At 49.3% G+C, this 18,369-nt stretch overlaps 1 protein-coding gene across 4 annotated transcripts in view; it reads left to right on the forward strand.

The window, feature by feature from the left end:
• CAMTA1 (calmodulin binding transcription activator 1) overlaps nucleotides 1-18,369 on the forward strand; it is an 869,135-nt gene that overhangs the window by 319,352 nt on the left and 531,414 nt on the right. The window contains exon 5 of one of the 4 annotated variants that reach the window (XM_057695103.1): nucleotides 3,800-3,833. The exons of the other annotated variants lie outside the window; for them this stretch is intronic. Coding sequence (XP_057551086.1) covers nucleotides 3,800-3,818 — 19 coding nt within the window. The 3' untranslated portion in view covers nucleotides 3,819-3,833. Of the gene's footprint in view, nucleotides 1-3,799; nucleotides 3,834-18,369 lie in introns of those variants that run through there. 4 annotated transcript variants of the gene reach the window in all.

An 18,369-nucleotide genomic window follows, 5' to 3' on the forward strand; every position in this document is an offset into this window, starting at 1 on the left:
AGTTTTATTGATCTCCTCAAAGAGCCATTGATTTTTCTCTTCGTATCACTGTCCTGCACTGTCAGTATTGGAAAACTGTTGTTTTATACACTACATCCTTTTAAAAAAAAATTTCTTAAGATGGAAGGGTAAATCCAGTCCTTGTCACTCCATCATGACTGACAGCAGAAGTGATCAATAACTTTTAAGAATATAAAGGAGTTCTGAGGTACAAAATCTGGAGAACTTCTGCTCTCACAGGAGTATTAGTTGTTTCCTGAGGTCACTCCTCCTCATCCATCCCTCTCAGTGGTGGATGTTTTCTCACCCACACTCTGGTATCACTGGACCTGGATGCAGTGTAGGGTCTCCCTTTGTCCTCATTTTCATTCCCAGACCATTTTCATCCCATCTTCCCTGAAAACCTTCCTTCTCCTTTAAAGCTGGTGCCTTCCAGGTCTTATCATCAAATATTCTTTCTTCCTGCAATTATTACAGATTCCCTGAGTGGTTTTCTCTCATTCCTTGAAGATTTTAGCACCTAGTTCACTGTCTCTTTCCAATACCACACTTGTCATAATTCTTGGTGATTTTTAATATCCACATAGAGATCCTCTCAAAACCCAGAGGTATTAGTTACAATAAGTAATGCTCTTTGCTGTTACCAACAAACCTCAAATTCTCAGTTGCTTAACCCAATAAAAGATTATTTCTTGCTTATGCCAAGTCCTGCATACCTCCCTGGCACTTACCTGGCAAAAACCCAAGCCTGGTTAAATCCAACTTTGTACCTTCTGAAGGCTCACATCCAAGCAGCCCAGTGTGTCTGGAGAAAAATACATACTAACATTTAAAATTTGCAATCCCTCCCCCTGGCCCTACTGCTACCTAGAGATTCTATACACTATTCTTATCATACCTGTGCAAAATGTCTCACAGCCTCTCCTCTCTCAAAAGGACCTCTTATTCCTCCTTAGTCTCAGCTCCTGGTCTTGCTTCTTACTTTACTAAGAGAATAGAAAAAAATTAGAGAATTTCTGCATGCTCCTGTCAGCGCAGCTTACTACATCCCTGTATTGACATGCATATGGGCAGCCCTCCCTCCTGTTTCTGTGGACAACCAGTCTGTACTCCCAGCCACAGCCAACCCCTCTGCTTGTGTGCTGATTCCATTCCTCCTCACCTGCTCAAGGACATCATTCCTGCCATTGTTCCCTTTCTCTCCTTCAGCCTTAGTTTTCACTGCTCTATCATATCATTCTTATCACCATAAAATAGTCTATAGTCTCTCCTATCTTTTGAAAAAAGAAGTGCCTCCTTGCAGCTACTGCAAGCTTCTGAAGCTACTGAAGCTTCTCTTGGCTTCACTCTTGGCAGCAAAACAACTTAGATGGTCATCTTGTGTGTTCTCTCCAGTTCCTCTCCTCCAGTTCTCTCTTCAACTCAGGAAGGCTCTTGTCTACTTCACTCTACTCTTGTTAAGGACACCAAATCCAATGGTAAAGTTTCTATCCTTACTTCACTGGTCTCTGACTAGCATTTGATGTGACTGGTCACCCCTTTCTCATGAAACCACTCTTTCCTGGCTCTCTCTTGCTTCTTTCCAGTCTCCCTTGAGTATCACCTTATCTCCCCAACCTCTTTTTTTTTTTAGCTCTTTATTGAAATGTAATTGCTTTACACTCTTGTACCAGCTTTTGAGGTACACCAAAGTGAATCAGCTATATTTATACATATGTCTCCATATCCCCTCCCTCCTGCAACTCCCTCCCACTCTCCCTGTCCTGGGTTGGGGGTGGGAGGTGGGGGTGAATGGGAAGCTGGGACGAAGTGAGAGTAGCATAGACATATATACACTCCCCAACCTCTTAAGGTTGGAGTGCCGAGGGCTCAGCATCACATTCTCTACTTCTCTGCCCCCAAATTTTCCAGGCTCTTAGCTTTACACATCATCTCTATGCTGATGACCCCAGGTTTTAATTCTAGCCCTGACCTTCCCCTGAACTTCAGACTTCTGTATTTGCTTGGATGTCACATAGGCATTTCATGCTTAACATGTTTAAAACAAGACTCGATTTGTCATCTCCTATGCTGCACTTTCCCATCTCAGGAGATGGCAACTCCTCTAGCTTGCCCTAAAGCCTGCAAGTCATCTTTGGCTCCATTTTCTCCCTCTTCTCTCATCTAATCCATCAGTGGATCCTGTTGCTCTACCTTCAGAATCGATCCAGAACCCACTGACATCATCTAAACACTCACTGCTCTCTCTGTCATCTACACCACCCTCGTCTTTCTTGTGCACTGTCATCAGAGCCCTCTTTTAGGGTTTCCTTTTAGAAGGAAATTCAGTCTTGACACCCTATGCCTCAGAAGCCCCTGGTGACTCTTGTCCTTCTCAAGGACTACAGTGTCCTGGGGATCTGGCTCTTGTCAATGTTGTGACCTCATCTCCCGCTCACCCACTCTGCTCCAGCCACATTGCTTAAATACACCGTGCATGTTCCTGCCTCAGGGATTTTGCACATTCTGTTTCCTCTGCTTGCAATGCACTCTCCCCAGATGTCCTCATGTCCTCCTTGTCTCCTTCTTAGGAAGGTCTCCTTGTCCACCCCCATCCCTCCTCCCATTCTCCTTCCTCTGCTACCATCTGGCGTTACATTTCTCACTGTCTGTGTCCCCAGCTGGGACACAAGGGACAGATGCCCTGACTCCCTTGTCCACCGTGCTCCCTGGAGCCTAGACAAGTGCCTAGTTGTGGTAGAGACTCAGTATATCTTTTAAAAAGTGAATACATTTCAACCCATGTCCTAAATTAATAAACGTAAAAATCCCATGTCCTCCTTTAATATTAATTTAAATTTCAGAAATTAAATATGACTGAAAAGAAATAAAATCACTTAAAATATGAATGTGCATTTTTATCATTAATAACTATTATAAAAATTTATGCTAATTTTTAAAGATTAAAATTGTACAGAAATGCATAATAAAAAGTGAAAGATGGCCCCTTTCACGTGTTCTCCTGTCTCTAGTTCCTGCCATCACACTTTCCACAGTGGTACACCTCTGTTGACGGTTCTGTGCACATCATTTCTCTCTATAGATAACACACACACACACACACAGACATTTTAAAAAACGATATCTTGTTCTGTACTATATAGTTCACCTTTTTTTTTCTTTCACTTAAAAATATACCAAAGATATTTTTCCGTGCCGGTGCCTCTATATCTTCTGTGACTAGTCTGACATCTGGGGATTCTGTTTTCCTCCATCCTCACTCCCTCCAGCCTGGATTCTCTGAATGGAGGGTGACGTTTCGTGCTTCACAAGCTTCATGGCACTGTTCCCCATTATTCTTCCGCCACCTTCTTTCTGCCTGTAGCATTGCTACTTACTTGTCTAATTCATTAGATTACAATTCCTTGGGGACCAGGCAGTGTGTATCCTTTGTAGTTGTGTATCTTCCTTAGCTGTGAGATACTTGTTGGATGGATGGATGGATGGATGGATATGTGAAAAAGTGAAAAGACCTCACAATGCTTTATAACGCAAATCATGCAGATTTGCTGGCTGGGTGTGAACTTTCTTACTTTCATCCTTCAGGTGAATTTGCTGGCTTACGCAGCTGTGATGTAGCACTGGCATTTTTAAAAACAAATTACAGCAGCAACAATAACAGCAGTAAAAATTGCAGTTGCCACTTCTTGAGTGTTTATTCTGTATGGGCACGGGTGCTTCAATGCTTTCTATACATTGTCTTCTTTAATTTTCCAACCATCTATATGAATTAGATACTATGATTATTTTCATTTTGTAGAATAGGCTCAGAGAAGTGAAGTAACTTGCTCAAGAATGCACAGCCAGTGAGTGACAGAGCCAAGGTTCCAACCCGGGCTGTCAGCTCCTCCAGCCCAACCTTGCACTTCTCCGATGGGAACCAGGTTTGCATGAAATTGTTTCTTCCTGTTGGAACTGGTTGCATTTTTAATTGTAGAAAGTACTGAACCTGTGATGAATAGATTAATATTGCAACTTTCTCCCCCGGAGAAAGTAGTTCTTTCATTGGCATGTAAAAGTAGCAGTGAAAAGACTGTCTCCAGAATAACTAAATCCCCCCCAACAACAAACAAACAAAACAAAACAAAACAAAACAAAACCTTCCATGGCTTCAAAGAGTCAACCCCAGCTCCCTGACTACTTGATTTCTTCGGCTGCTTCTTGCTTTAATAAAGAAAAGATGAACTCTTGAGTTATACCCAGGAGAATAAACACTGAGGTCCCAAGTGGTTTGTTATGTAAGCAGTAAACACTTCGGACAGAATCATCAACTGTTTGTCAAACCCCGGGTTCTACCAGACCGATTGTAAAAGAAAAAAAAAAAGCTCTCTGCAGAGATTCTGTGAAAGTTCCACTTGGTTAGCATGCTTGCAATGCACACTGTAACAAAGCTTTAATATAATTAAATTTTAAATTCCATGTAGAATCTAGTGGGTAGGCAGATGTACTGGTATGTTAAACTTTATGTCGCTTGAAAATGGTTTTCAAGTACATCAGAGGGAGACCATCCGGCTGTAAAATTATCTGCTTTATGACACCGCATCACAGCTCTGATCTCTTTCTTTTAATTAAAAATGTACCTTAAAGTTGCACCATCCCCGCTCTCTGCTACCTCTTCGCCTCTTTCTTAAAGTTTACCGATAGGAGATGAAGTAGCATGACTGTCGTATGAACCTTTGGGGATGTTGATGCAGGAAATCGATTTGCAATTAAATATTAATTTTTGTGGCTCTTCTGCTGGGCTCGGGCCCCCTCCAGGTCAAAGGGGAGCCCCTCACGTATCTGGCAGGTCAGACCTTCCAGCTACTTGCAGCTCATTCCGTTGATGAAGAGGGCAATAGGACTTTGGGAAGGCAGGGGGAGGAAAGCTGCCCAGCTCTTCTTGACTGGGCCCAGGTGTGAACCGCCTTCGAAGGTGTCTGCCCTCAGAGTGGCACAGACAGCAGGACCCTTACTCATGTCCCCCCTCCCCCAACCCCACCCCAAGTCTTTTTTACTGACTTTCTGGAATCTGATTTTTTGGGGGAGGGGGATGGTTATGCCTTTGATTTGATGTTTCATTCTCTGTTAAAATATAGACCACTGGGTCCGTATCCATCATTGACCCCTTGATGTGGCTAAAGTCCCCAGGTCCTTTGTGAAAGATCCTAAGGACGGTGGATATCAGTGCCCGGAAATGGCCTTTGCAGAGAGGGGAGGACACAGAAGGGCAGACTGGGCGCTGGGGTCCTCCCTGATCTGTAGCTAATTAACAGCTGTAAACACGCTCAGTGTTACTTTTCAGATGAGATCCATCTTCCAACGCACCTATGACAGAGCCTGGCCCGCAGCGAGCGCTGTGTAACTATTGGCTGTTATTGAGATGATGGGTATTTTATTGTCCTAATTATAATCAGCTCCTGCTAGGCCCTCTTTCCGGAGCCTGCCAACGGGTAGAGGGAGGAAAACAAGCAATTCCATACATGGCCCGGAGGGACCTGTCAGCCATCAGACGGGGACGGAGCTGAGGGGACATCACCTGGCCCCATGTTTTCAGGACAGGGAAAAGGAGCTCCCAGCAGAGAAGGGAGTCACCCAGTGCAGACAGCGAGCCGTAGCAGAGCTGGGGCCCTGACCTCCCCGTTCGTTCCCCCAGCTTGGCTGCTTCACCTTATCGCGGCTTCCTCTGTACAGGCAGAGCCGAGGTTAAACTGCTCGGTTACTTTGTTGGGATGATGCCCAGGTGTCCCCTGCTGTCTTAGAGAGCCCTGCCCACTGCCAGCACCCTCCCAGGCTGTGGGCAGAACAACTGGCCACAGAGGGTCTCCTCAGCTGTTAGAGAATCTTCCTGTTCGCAGCAGCCTCTCCGCTTTCTCGCATCCCTACTGGTTATCAGGTACCATCCACATCCCATACCAGGAAATGCCACTTCCTTCCTCTGTGCTGGAGCATTGGGTGCGATGTCTTTGAAAGCAGTGGTCCAGGACCGACAGTTCTCTAGACACCCCAGGGTGTTTGCTGGAGGTTCACTGTGAGGGGATAAGATGTGGGAGGAAGAGGGTTCTGCTTGGAGCTCAGCCTGCAGGAACCTGCTCTGGGGGCTCAGGAGAACCCACGCTTCCGCTCCCTCCAGGGGCCTGTGGTTGGCTGGCCTGAGAAACAACCGGAGCGCGTCTGAATCGAGGGCGGGTGGTGCGAGGCATCGCCTACGACCCAGGACCAGTTGTGTTGTGGATGCTTCCAGAAGCAGGCAGGCTTCCCGGAGGAGGTGGAGCCTGAGGTCAGGGTGGGAGGGGGCCCCTGAAGGCGGGATGAGGGTGGGCAGGCCCGTTTGGGATGATGTCCCGGCCTCACGCAGGGTACTGTGAACTGGGAGTGAGGCAGACATTGATGGAGGAGAAAGATGACAGAAGGATGGTTGACAGACAAGTGAAATTCTATGTCAGTGACAGCTCACATCTCGCTTTGAGTTAGGACCACAGATAGTCAGGATAGGACGTGGTGACCGTCTCAGCTCACTGTTGTGTTGCTTGGGGTGCTGTGTGGCTGTCCGTGACAGGAGAGGGCAGATACCACTTGTAGGGAGGTGGATGACTCTGGGGGATGGTGCGATGAAGGCGACGTGCGTGGAGATGGGAAGAGGGCCTGGGCCAGCTGGGTCTGTGGTCACCTCCCTGGGCCTCAGACTCTTTCTCTGACCAGCCGGTTTTCCAGGTGCTTTCACGCCGCACCTGTCCATCCCATCCTCAAGGACTCGCCACCGTGAGAAGCAGAACCCTTCCTGGAGACGTCTCTGAACGTTCCAGAGTCAGCACTGCTCAGAGCCACTCTCGATGGGTATGAAACCAAAGTTAATTACATCCTGTGCACCTCATCCAGCTCCTCAGCGTCAGCGGTGGGCTTTCCTTATCTGTGAGTGGAGTCGGCTCTTCTGGTCTGATTATTGTTCTGGTCCATGTGGGATTTCCTACCTGCACCTTGCAGGAGGCTTCCCTGCTACTACCTGTGGAGGGGGCCGTCAGCTCCTTTCCTTGGCCACAACCCACATCAACAGCTGACAGCGAGGCTTTTCCCAAAGGAATCAAGATGCCCTGGGGGTCGTTTCATCCAGCCTCTCACCTGTCCTGAGGAGTCCTCCCAGGGCAGCTACTGCACACGCCTGAATGTGGGTGACCTCAGCTCCAAGGCGAAACCCCCCTTTCCTCGTTATAGGAGAAAAATTTATTTTTGATTAACCTGAAATGTTGACTTTTAGGGATTTAGATAAGGCAGTCAGATGTCAATTATACGACTCATTGGACCAATTCAGTTGTGTGGATGTGTAGAAAGTCATGTGTATAAACTAAGTCATTTGTAGAAATGTAGCTTTCTTCTATTCTAACATTTTGTGAAATCATTTTTATTCATATCCTTCCTGCTGTCATTGGCGGAACCACTCTGAACATGGTCGGACACAGGACACTTTCACCCTCTGTCGTTTGAGATGCAGCACTTTTTGAAACGAAGTGTGATGCTGCAGTGGAAATTGTGTCCCATGAGCCTCAGCTCAGCTGCCACACAAAATACAATCAGCCATGTGGCTGCAACAACAGAAGTTTATTTTCTCACAGTTCTGGAAGCTGGGAGGGTCGGGTTCTGAAGAGGCCTCTCCTTCTGGCTCATAGACAGCTAGCTGCCTTCATGCCGTGTCCTCAATGAGCTTCGCTTAGAAGAAAACTCTCTCTCTCTCTCTCCTCCTCTTCTTGTAAGGCCACGGTCATACTGGATTAGGACCCCACACTTACGACCTCAATTTAACCTTAATTACCTCCTAAAGGCGCTGTCTCCAAGTATACCAACACTGGGGGTTAGGGCTTTCAGATACAAATTCATGACCCTTCAGCCCCTAGCATCATGCCACAGGCTCAATGCATGTAACATTAGGCAGGAGTTAAACATTTGCCTTGTGGGTCTATGCCTGTGATCTCCATATTGTAAGGACTTACTCTTGTTTCAGGCTCTTTACGAGGCTTGTTTACACAGACAGCAGAACTTGCATTGGGAAGTTGTACCACTCAGAGTAGTTACTGTGTCAAGTTTATTTGCCTCCTTTCACCAGTTCTGCCAGGTGACCTCTGTAGGCATCCCAGCCTAGCACTGATTGAGGTCTTAGCTGATGTGTCTTCACTTTATCATAAAATATAACTTTTTAATGAAACAATGCTTTACTATTTAAAGTAGAGCCATCAAGAACATTGCCTATGATTGGAACAGCTGTGAGAATTCAGCTCTAAGTTGGTCCTTTGTCTCTCCCAATGAGCCGGGCTTATTCTTCCCATCTCACAGATGCAGAAAGAGACATGGGTGGGTTGAATCACTGGCTCAGACTTGAACCTCGATGAGATCTCTTCCTCCCAGAGCTGTGTCCCTTTCTGCCACATCGCTAGGCTCCGGGGAGGAGTAAATGGGAGGAAAGAGAGGTTCGGTGACACGGCTGAGCTCTTTCAGCAGAGAGAGGGCGGTGTCCAGGGCCCTTCTTGTTGCATTTCTGAAAACTCCATATTAACCCCAGGAGCTGGAGGTGCCTCTTCTCCCCTGAGGCCACCCCTCGGGGTCCAGCCTTTCTCCTTCTTAGGTGGGTGCAGGGATGACACCCCCCACCCCCACCACTCCCAGCTTGTACAGGACCCACATCCCTCTTCATCTTACCTTAAGTGGGCTGCTAGCTTATTCATCTATTGTATTTATGGAAACCACTAAAGACTTCAAAAAGGGGTTTAATTCAATGTGAGGTTCTATCTTTGAAGAAATTTGTTTAATAGTGCAGGAAAAATTGGGCTTTTAATACAGGAGGAGCAGAGCTGCTCTGTAACTTAAAGAGAAAATGGAAATAGAGATAAGAAGTAGCAGTGAAGCCACTGGGCTGGGAAGGAGGGCAGTTTGGAGACGTGGTAGAAGCGAGCCCAGGTGAAGGCCCCCAGGTCCACAGCTGTCCTGGGGAAGGCAGGGCACAGGAAAGGGCAGCTCAGCATCCAGTGGCCCTGGGTTGGTGGCAGGACCCGGAGCTTGGATTGACAGGATGGAGCAGTGTTTTCCCAGGAGCCTGTGAGCCCCTGCGGGCCGGGACGGTCACAGCCACCGGGCATCCCAGGCACAACTGTCTGCAGGCAGTCAGCCGTTTCATGGTGGCTTCCTGGCCAGGTGGATGAAGCCTCCAACTGAGTAAGGGAGAAGATGCCTTTGAAGGAAACGTAGATTTGGGTGGGGCCTTCACTTTGGACCGGGATAGTCCTGGGTTCAGTCCGCTCCTGCTGTCTCTGAGCTGTGACCAGGGGCAGCTGCGAATCCCCCCAGGCTCAGCCTTCTCAGCAGAGAGAGCCGCACCCTCTGCGTTGTCATGAATGTGAATCGTCACATCCGTTTACTGAGCACTTACTATGTGCCTGGCACCTGCTGAGTGCCTGTCTGTAATGAGACACTGCTTTTAAAGGCCCAGCCGAGGATCACACCCTGGGGGACGCTCGGTCTCGGCAGTCCCTTCTTCCCCCGCCTTGGGTCCGGGCAGTGGGTGATTCGCAGAGTAGCCCGTGGGCCTTTGATCCCGCCGTGGTGCCCCACGCACCAAGGCTCGGCAACCCTCGGCCCTGAGCCTCTCACCAGCGCGTCCCACCCCTGGCCTCGCCGATAAGCCAGGATAGAAGATGTTCGTTTTCACAGATGCTGCGGGGAGAAAGCACGTATGAAAGAAGTGAAGAGATAAGAACATGCAGGATGGTTATCTTTCTTTTTTTAAAATTAATTAATTAATTTACTTATTTTATTGGCTGTGTTGGGTCTTTTGTGCTGTGCACGGGCTTTCTTTAGTTGCGGTGAGTGGGGGCTACTCTTCATTGTGGTGCGCGGCCTCCTCATCACCATGGCTTCTCTTGTTGCGGAGCACGGGCTCTAGGCGCAGGGGCTTCAGTCGTTGCAGCATATGGGCTCAATAGTTGTGGCGCGCGGGCTCCAAAGCGCAGGCTCAATCGTTGCAGCACACGGGCTTAGCTGCTCTGTGGCATATGGGATAGCAGGGGTCGAACCCATGTCCCCTGCATTGGCAGGTGAATTCTTAACCACTGCGCCACCTAGGAAGCCCCTGGTTATCTTTCGATTAGAAAAGGCAGGGATACTTCCCATCAGGACTCTTGCTGGGAATATCGTTGCAGTGGTTGGATGAGAAGGAGATCCGTTGGCATTCCGCAGTGTGACTGCTTCGGGGCAGGACACCCCGCCCCCGCCTTTCTCCCCCTCCCCACACGGGTAACCCACTGCATCCTGAAGGCTCCTCCCGGGATGTGCGGGGAGAGGGTGGGAGAGCTCAGAGCAGGGGCCGGGAGAGACCCACCGCTGGGGAGTGACGACTCGTCCTACACGGGGCTGCGTCCTCACGGGACTGCCGTGGGAGAGGCGGCTTGGGGTGTCAGGTGGGGGAGGGAGGACGGGCCGGCACGTCGAGGCCTGTCTCTCACACACGTCCACACCCCACACCTGCACAGTCACACGTGTGTATGTGCTCCCTCTTCTGCCTTTGCTGAACTGCCAACAAGGACCTAGAGGGCCTCTTTTGCTCCAAATCTCAATCCTACTCCTTTCCCTACTTTTTAAAAAATTCACTTTTTTAGAGTACTTTTAGGGTCACAGCACAAGTGAAGGGAAGGTACAGAATTTCCCACGCGCCCCCTGCTCTCACACACTCACAGCCTCCCCCATTACCAACACCCCCACCAGAGGGGTGTCTTTGTTATAATCGATGAACCTACACTGGGGTTCACTCCTGAGGCAGGACCTTCTGTGGGTTTGGTCAAATGTATAAGGACACGTGTCTGTCATTGTGGTATCACGCAGACTGCATTTGCTGCATTAAGTATCCCCCATGCTCTGCCTATTAATCCCTATCCCCACCCCCAAGCCCCTAGAAACCACTGATCTTTTCACTCTCTCCATACTTCGCCTTTTGTAGAATGTCACGTAGTTGGAATCGTATCGTACGTAGCCTTTTCAGATTGAATTCTTCCACTTAGTAATATGCATTAAATTTCCTCCATGTCTTTTCAAAGCTTAATAGCTCATTTCTTTTTAGCACGGAACACCATTTCCTGGATGTATCGCAGTATATTTATCCAGTCACCTACCAAAGGATATCTTGGCTGCTTACAAATTTTGGCAATTATGAATAAGGCTGCTATAAATAAATATCCATGTGCAAGGTTTTTATGTGGACATAAGTTTTCAGCTCCTTTGAGTAAATACCAAAGACTGTGATTGCTGGATTATATGGTAAGAGTATGTTTAGTTTTGTAAAAAAAAAAAACAAAAAACTGCCCAACTGTCTTCCAGAGCAGCTGCCCCATGTTCATTCCCACCAGCGGCGAGTGGGAGTTCCTGCTGCTCCACATCCTCGCCCACACTTGGTGCTGTTGGGGTTCTAGGGTTGGGCCATTCTCATAGGTGTGTGGAGGCGTCTCGTTCTTGTTTTGAGTTTGCATTTCCCTGATGACATGGGATGGGGAGCATCTACCCCACGTGCTTACTCGCCATCTGTGTGTCTTCTGTGATGGGATGTTTTCCCTGCCTTTTCAGCTCACCCCCCTCATCGGCCGGCATCTGTACTCACCACCAGGCATCTTTACCCGTCACAGCGTGGAGTCGGTCCAATCCCAGCTTCGCCGACTTCTGGGCGTGCAACCTGGGTTCTCCTGTTCCAGTTGGGGGTCCAGCCAGCCTGCCCATTCAGTCTGGGTGTCTGCTACCCACCAGGCTCTAGCTCCTCCCCCCTTTATCTGGGGGGCCCTGGGGCCTCTGAGTGTGGGCACTGTCCAGCACATTGAGAAGGTGGCCCCTGCACAGCACTGACCCACCCTCTCGCCTATCCCACTGACGGGACCTCTGGTTACTGGCGTCTCTGCCCAGCTTGACTGAAGGTCCCTGTGGTCAGAGCCTGGCTTGCTTGTCCCCAGACCCCAGTGTTGGCACAGAGAAGGGCACAGAAATGCTGTTGCCTTGTTGGCAGATGTCGGAGGACATGGGTGCCAGGTGCAGGGGGCCCTCCCACCCTGTAGGACCGCCTCGGAGGAATAGGGTGGAGGGAAGACACCCAGGCTCCTGTGCACTTCACCCGGTGGCCTGGCACCTCCACAGGGTGCTGTCCCCACCAGCTGCCCAGAGCCTGGGATGTGGCAAAGGTGGGGGCAGGGGCTCCTTGGGGGACTTGATGAGGGGCAGGATGGGATAGGGGTCCCGTCTTGTCGTTCCCCAGCCAAGCCTCAGCTGGGCAGGGGGAGATGGACAGCATCCCCTGCAGGGAACTGGAGGTCCCAGATGCCTCCCTTCTGGGCTTGAAAGGAGGTGCTCCTTCCTGGAGGAGGGAGGTGTTTGTGTCTGAGCACATGGCCTTCGTTTCTAAGCAGCACAAGTGTCCCTGGCTGGGCACACAGCGACTGGAACCTAGGAGGGCCTGACCTTGAAAACAGCTCCTGGGGCAGCCTGGTCAGGGCTGGGAGGCCTGGGGGCCTTCCACCTAAGGAAGTTTGCTCATTTCCTATCTCTCTATTGTGATCAAATATAGCAGGAGATATGCTTTCCCTTCTATAGCCTTCAATGGTAGAAATACTAACTTCAGCCCAGGTGACAGTTTGGTTACTGAGCTGCTGTGTGGTCTTGGGTCAGTTGCTTAACCTCCCTGAGCCTAGGATAATAACACCCATCTCCTAAGGCTGTTCTGAGCATCAGATGAGTTAATGTCCATGAAGGCAGAGTGTCAGTAACATGAGTTATTTCCTGTTTGGGTCTGAACACTGGGCTAGATTTCCTAGTTGGTCCCAGATGCACACTGAGAATGGGAGACAGTGCTGGGTGCAGAGTTCTCTATGGATGGCAGGACCGCGCTCCGCATGATGCAAAGACTTTGGTTCTTTGGGAATCGAGCATCGGTGTGTGCAGAGGGCAGGGCATGGAGCCCAGGGCCCAGGCAGTGCTCATCCCTTCTGGATGTTCTGAGGGAAAAGACCTGGGTCTGGCTGCATGTGCAAGTGGGACGTTCGTCTCTCTCCTGGTGTGGTCACTGCTGCCTGGTGCTGCAGTCAGGCTTGGAAAGCACCGTTTCCTTTTGCCCGAGCAAAGAAAGCAGGCATCGTGTGCTGTTCGTATATTGATTGACTCATCAAATGATCTGCCTCAGCCGCCTGCATCTGTTTACAGGGTGGAAATTAATGACACAGATGTTTGCTGTATAATAGGATTTGAAATCTGTTGCAGGGGGGTTGGGGCGGGGCGCGGAGGGAAGCAACCGTTGAAACTATTGGGCCAAGAATGAGAAAAACACTTTTGCATAAAGGAGGATTTGGTTCACTAAGTAACACATGGTGCTTGCTGTCCAATGCTAACAAGAAACATGGGTCTTCTCTCCCTTTTGGCCAGTGTGGGCTTGCACGTCTGTCTCCTTGGCTTTTCTCTGCACTGTGCTTGGAGGAGGCACCGTCTAAGGTGTTTTCATTATTGAGAGAGCTTCCTCTGCAGGGAAGCACCCACCCCAGTTATTCATCATTAGCACGGATGCAGGCCTGGGGCCACCTGCTCCCTTCCTGCTCCTCTCCCGTTTACAGAGGGCAGCCCGGTTGCCTAGCAGCTCGGTCTGGAGCTCGGATGGGAGGGGTCCTCCTGGTGACTCCGCTCTTGGCTCAGGTCGTGTCCCTGCTATCTGTTGCTCTGGGTGCTGCTGTCCTCCATGATGTGAGCTCCTGTTTTCTTGCCAGATCCTCTAAGCCACGCAACAGAGAGAGCCATGGCGTCGTCGCCAGTTCCCAGCCTTGTCCAAGGGACCTTCTCGGGGGTCAGGGCAGACGGGGGCGGGCCCTGTGCTTTCTTAGGGCAGTGTCCTCCTCTTCCTCCTCTGGCTTTAAGGAGGGTCTCCCAGGGGGGAGGTCGCAGGCTGCTGGTCCAGTGCCTGGCAACCACCCAGAGGCCCAGGAGGGAACTACCTTTCCAGAAAGCTTTCCTCCCACGGGTTCAAGTGCACACACTTCATTTGTATTTTCACTTTCCTTATGTTTTTCTCTTCAACCAGCTCTGATTGGATTCACCGCAGATTAACATTTTCCATTTTACGTTCTAATGTGTTTTTTTAAAACCAAATCTCCCTTCACAGATTGCTGTCTTTATAACATAGGAATTATTTCTCAGTCACTTTAGAAGTCCCGCTTCATTAGCTTGGTGACTGTTTGGTAATTTGCAAAGTCACTTTCACAAGTTTTAATACTGCCCAGTTGAGAATCATAGCCGTAAATGTATTAGATCTTAATAGTGTTATGATTCTGTCTGACGTGAAAAAAAATTAGAATCAGTAATTAGCTCTGACCTCAACACAAGCCTGCGCTGTGCAGGAGACGCACCGATTATGGGATCAAAGCTCCCGGCCTTTAAAGAATCATCCAGTGAGGCCGTGGGGCCCTTTGTGTCAGCAGCGATGAGACCATGGTGCCTCTGTCCCTCCAGCACCTTCATTTCCCCCTTTCTCCTTATAATGGCTTAAACCTCCTCCTTCCATGGAAAGCACCTCATGTCTAGACGGGACCCTCCAGGGAAACATGCAGGGCAGGTGTGATTTCTAACCATTTGTGAATGGATACTTTGAAGCCCCCAAATTCAGGCTCCCACTCCAGCTCTGGTTTTTTTGTTTGTTTGTTTGTTTGTTTCTGGCCAAGCTGCTTGTCTTGTGGGATCTTAGTTCCCCGACCAGGGATCGAACCCGTGCCCCCTGCAGTGGAAGTGTGGCGTCCTAACCACTGGACCACCAGGGAAGCTGCAGCTCTAATTTTTGACAGAGGAGGCTGCCCACCGGGAGGATGTGTCTGGAGGCTTTTGTTGGAGAGAGACATGTATACTGGCTTTTGTTTTTTGGCATGCTCACTTTTCCCCGCTTCCTGTGTCGAGGCCACCTCTGAGTTGAGCAGGGAAAGGGGGCGTATGACAAGGGCGGCGATGTCCAGTCCCTGCTGGGAGGTTTCCCAGCCCCTCTGGGGGCAGGGGCGCTCCCTGCCTGGGTGGCTCTTCCTTCTGCTTGGTTCCCAGCAGCATCTCTGCCTCCCTGGAGGTCTCTCGGGGCGCCATCCAGCTGCACAGCCCAAGACACGCTCCCTCTCGGGGGAGAGGCTGCGTGGGCGCGCAGAACCCGGGGTCCTCACGCTGCTCTGTCATGTTCCATTTGCCCTGATTAATTTGGCGTCTGTAGGAGCCAGAGGGAGTGGTGCTCTCCTCTAACCTTTCACAGATGTTTCAGGCCAAGGTTTTCTGGCAAAATCGATTTTGACATTTTGATAAGAGCCCATTCACCGTGTTCCGTATTTTGAATCTCTGAATCTAAGCTGTTCCGAAAACCAGCTGTGAACCTAAATCTTGTCTGTGAAATCTGCATACTGCAGCAGCAGCAGAAATGGCGAGAACCTCGAGGTCATTTCACAGACCCTGGAAGCAAGTTGGGCGGATGCGGTGATATTGGATCGCGGTGGTGGTGGTTTATCAGACTTCTGCCGGGCGAGGCACGGTGAGAGACACATAATGAGTATTTTGAACCCGCTCCTGTCTCTTGCAGTGTTTGCGATGAAAAAAAAAAGTAGACCTTTAATGGAAATATTTTGTATTCATGAAAAAAACAAAATCCCCACTACTTAGGAAACTTGGCTCCGGTGTAGAACCCAACACCTATCTCGGGAGCAGTGATCTTTGTCACTTGGTAGAAGGGAAAAAAGTGAAAGACTGGATTGGAAGCCTCGTAGGCCACTGTTGGAAAGGCACACACCTCGTCCAACTTGAGCTTCCCGTTCACAAGGTCATTTTAGGGGGAGGGAGAGAGGGAGGAAGTGACAGACCCCTAGTGCATCAGTGAGTGAGGCTGTGTCTCCCTCCGCTATAGGGGACCCTCTGAAGGAACAACATAAACCAAAGGACAGGAGTCAGGTGTGTGAGGGGAAAGGTCTTGGAACAGGAGGGGAGGGAGGGGGTGGGAGCCGGTGAGTGATCAGAGCTCCCGCCTTCCGTTCCTCCCAGTGGACCATCCACATGAGGTGGTTGGGACTGGAGTCCCCCGCTTCCCCCACTGGCTCCCTGCATGAGGGCACAGTGGGTTCTTGGGCCTGGGCTCTGTGACCCTCTTCCCCTTCCCTCAGCTTGGGGTCCCTCAGGGTGAGAGGGAGGCATTCTCAGTCTTGGGTGCATTTTGTGGATGATGTGCACGTGCGGTCAGAAGGCAGGAGGTAAGCTATAGCCCCTAAATGGTGGGCGGTGACCTGGAACAAGACTGAAGGCTGTCACAATCCTGCCACTGGTCTCCTCTATGGTCCTGGACACAGCAGGTCCCTCCTGGGGTGCCAGGTGTCCCAGACATACCTGGAGATGCTGGGTTGGAAATCAGCCAGGGTGTAGGAGATTCCTCTGTAGCATCGCTACACAGAGTTAGGTTGGGCTTATGGGATATACTCTGAAAAGCTCTTGTAGGAGAGAGCAGTGAAAAATGCAGGAGATGCCTGGGTCCATCCACTAATATAGTTTAGGAGTACCCTTTCCTGGAGTCAGATGACAAATGGATAGAACCCAGGGAGTAACCCCCCACCAAACACTCCCATCTGTAGGCGTTGGGGTTCCACAGCCTGCTGTACCCCAGTTCCAGACCACATGTCTCCCAGGTCCATATTCCCTGCATGTGCATGTGAGCAGGTGATCATGTTTCTCCGTCAACTTCTCCATCACTCAGCTCCTCGTGTGCTCGGCACCTCCTCCAGGTCCAGCTCTGTGCCCGAAAGGAGATATAATGATCAACAAGAGATGTCTCTGTCTTTAAGGAGCTCAGAGTCTAGTGGAGGAAGGAGACACATCAATGTCCAGATAAAATGTGATGTAGGAAGGGCATTTATGGAAATACACATGTGGGAGCAGAGAGGAAGGTCCTGAGCAGGCCTGCAAGGATCACAGAGGGTGTCTGGACAGGGAGGGGACATCTGAACTGAATTCCCTTCCAAATGAGCTCCCTGGGACCTACACAGACTCTTCAGGTGTACCACGGATATTATGGGGTACTGACCTTGTTTGTAAGAGGCTGAAGAGGCCCCATGGTGAATACAAAGTAGTGTAAGACATTTTGTCACAAGTTGCTTACAGCTTTGCTAAGCCTGGCCAGTCATTTTCATACCAAGACTGAGACGATTTCAGAAGTATAGGTGCCAGTTGTCACTTCTGTCCTTGGACAGTTCTATGGCCAGTGTGTAATTTTGTGGCAAGCAGACCATTTGTCAATTTCAGATTATCTGAACCAAGTCATACTGTCAACACTTTAGACAATATTTCCTTTATTGCTGATGCTATATCTTTGCAATAAGACCACCACAATTTACTAGTTTCTCTTATTATCACCAGTGGCTTATGACCAGCAGGAACTATAAGAGAGAGGCTTTTGAGGCAAAAATTCTCAATCACCTCACTTGTCCCTGAGAAAATCATGAGTCAGAAAGAACTCTTAGGCAGAAAAAAAAGTATTTGATAAAAATTAACGCCTGTCAATGATAAAAACTTTCAACAAGTTAGGGGTAGAACTTAGTGTAATGAAAGGTAACAATAATTGTCAAAAATCTATAGTTCAGGAAAATGCAAATTAAAAGCACAGTGAGATGCACAACATATCCAGCCAACCAGCTAAAATATAATAAGACTGAGGACACCAATGTGGACGAATTTGGGAATCAGAGAAAGTTTCATCCATTATTGGTGGGGATGTTAAATGGTATGATCCCACTTTGGAAGAATATGTGGCAGGTTCTTATTAACAAAACTAAATACCTATCTACTCTATGACAGCAATTTGTCTCTAGGGTGTTTACCAAGAGAAATGAAAACATAGGTTCACAAAAACACTTGTACAAGAGTGTTCTTGGCAGTTTTATTCATTTTTTAAAATAAATTTTTTCCTTCCTTCCTTCCTTCCTTCCTTCCTTCCTTCCTTCCTTCCTTCCTTCCTTCCTTCCTTCCTTCCTTCCTTCCTTTCTTGGCTGCATTGGGTCTTCGTTGCTGTGCGCGGGCCTTCTCTAGTTGCGGCAAGCGGGGGCTACTCTTCGTTGTGGTGCGCAGGCTTCTTATTGCCATGGCTTCTCTTGTTGTGGAGCATGGCCTCTAGCCACACGGACTTCAGTAGTTGCAACACGTGGGCTCAGTAGTTGTGGTGCACGGGTTTAGTTGCTCCACGGCATGTGGGATCTTCCTGGACCAGGGATTGAACCTGTGTCCTCTGTGCTGGCAGGTGGATTCTTAACCACTGCACCACCAGGGAAGTCCCAGTTTTATTCATAATAA

Source organism: Hippopotamus amphibius, chromosome 1 (genome assembly GCF_030028045.1).
Source record: "Hippopotamus amphibius kiboko isolate mHipAmp2 chromosome 1, mHipAmp2.hap2, whole genome shotgun sequence".
Taxonomy (NCBI): domain Eukaryota; kingdom Metazoa; phylum Chordata; class Mammalia; order Artiodactyla; family Hippopotamidae; genus Hippopotamus; species Hippopotamus amphibius.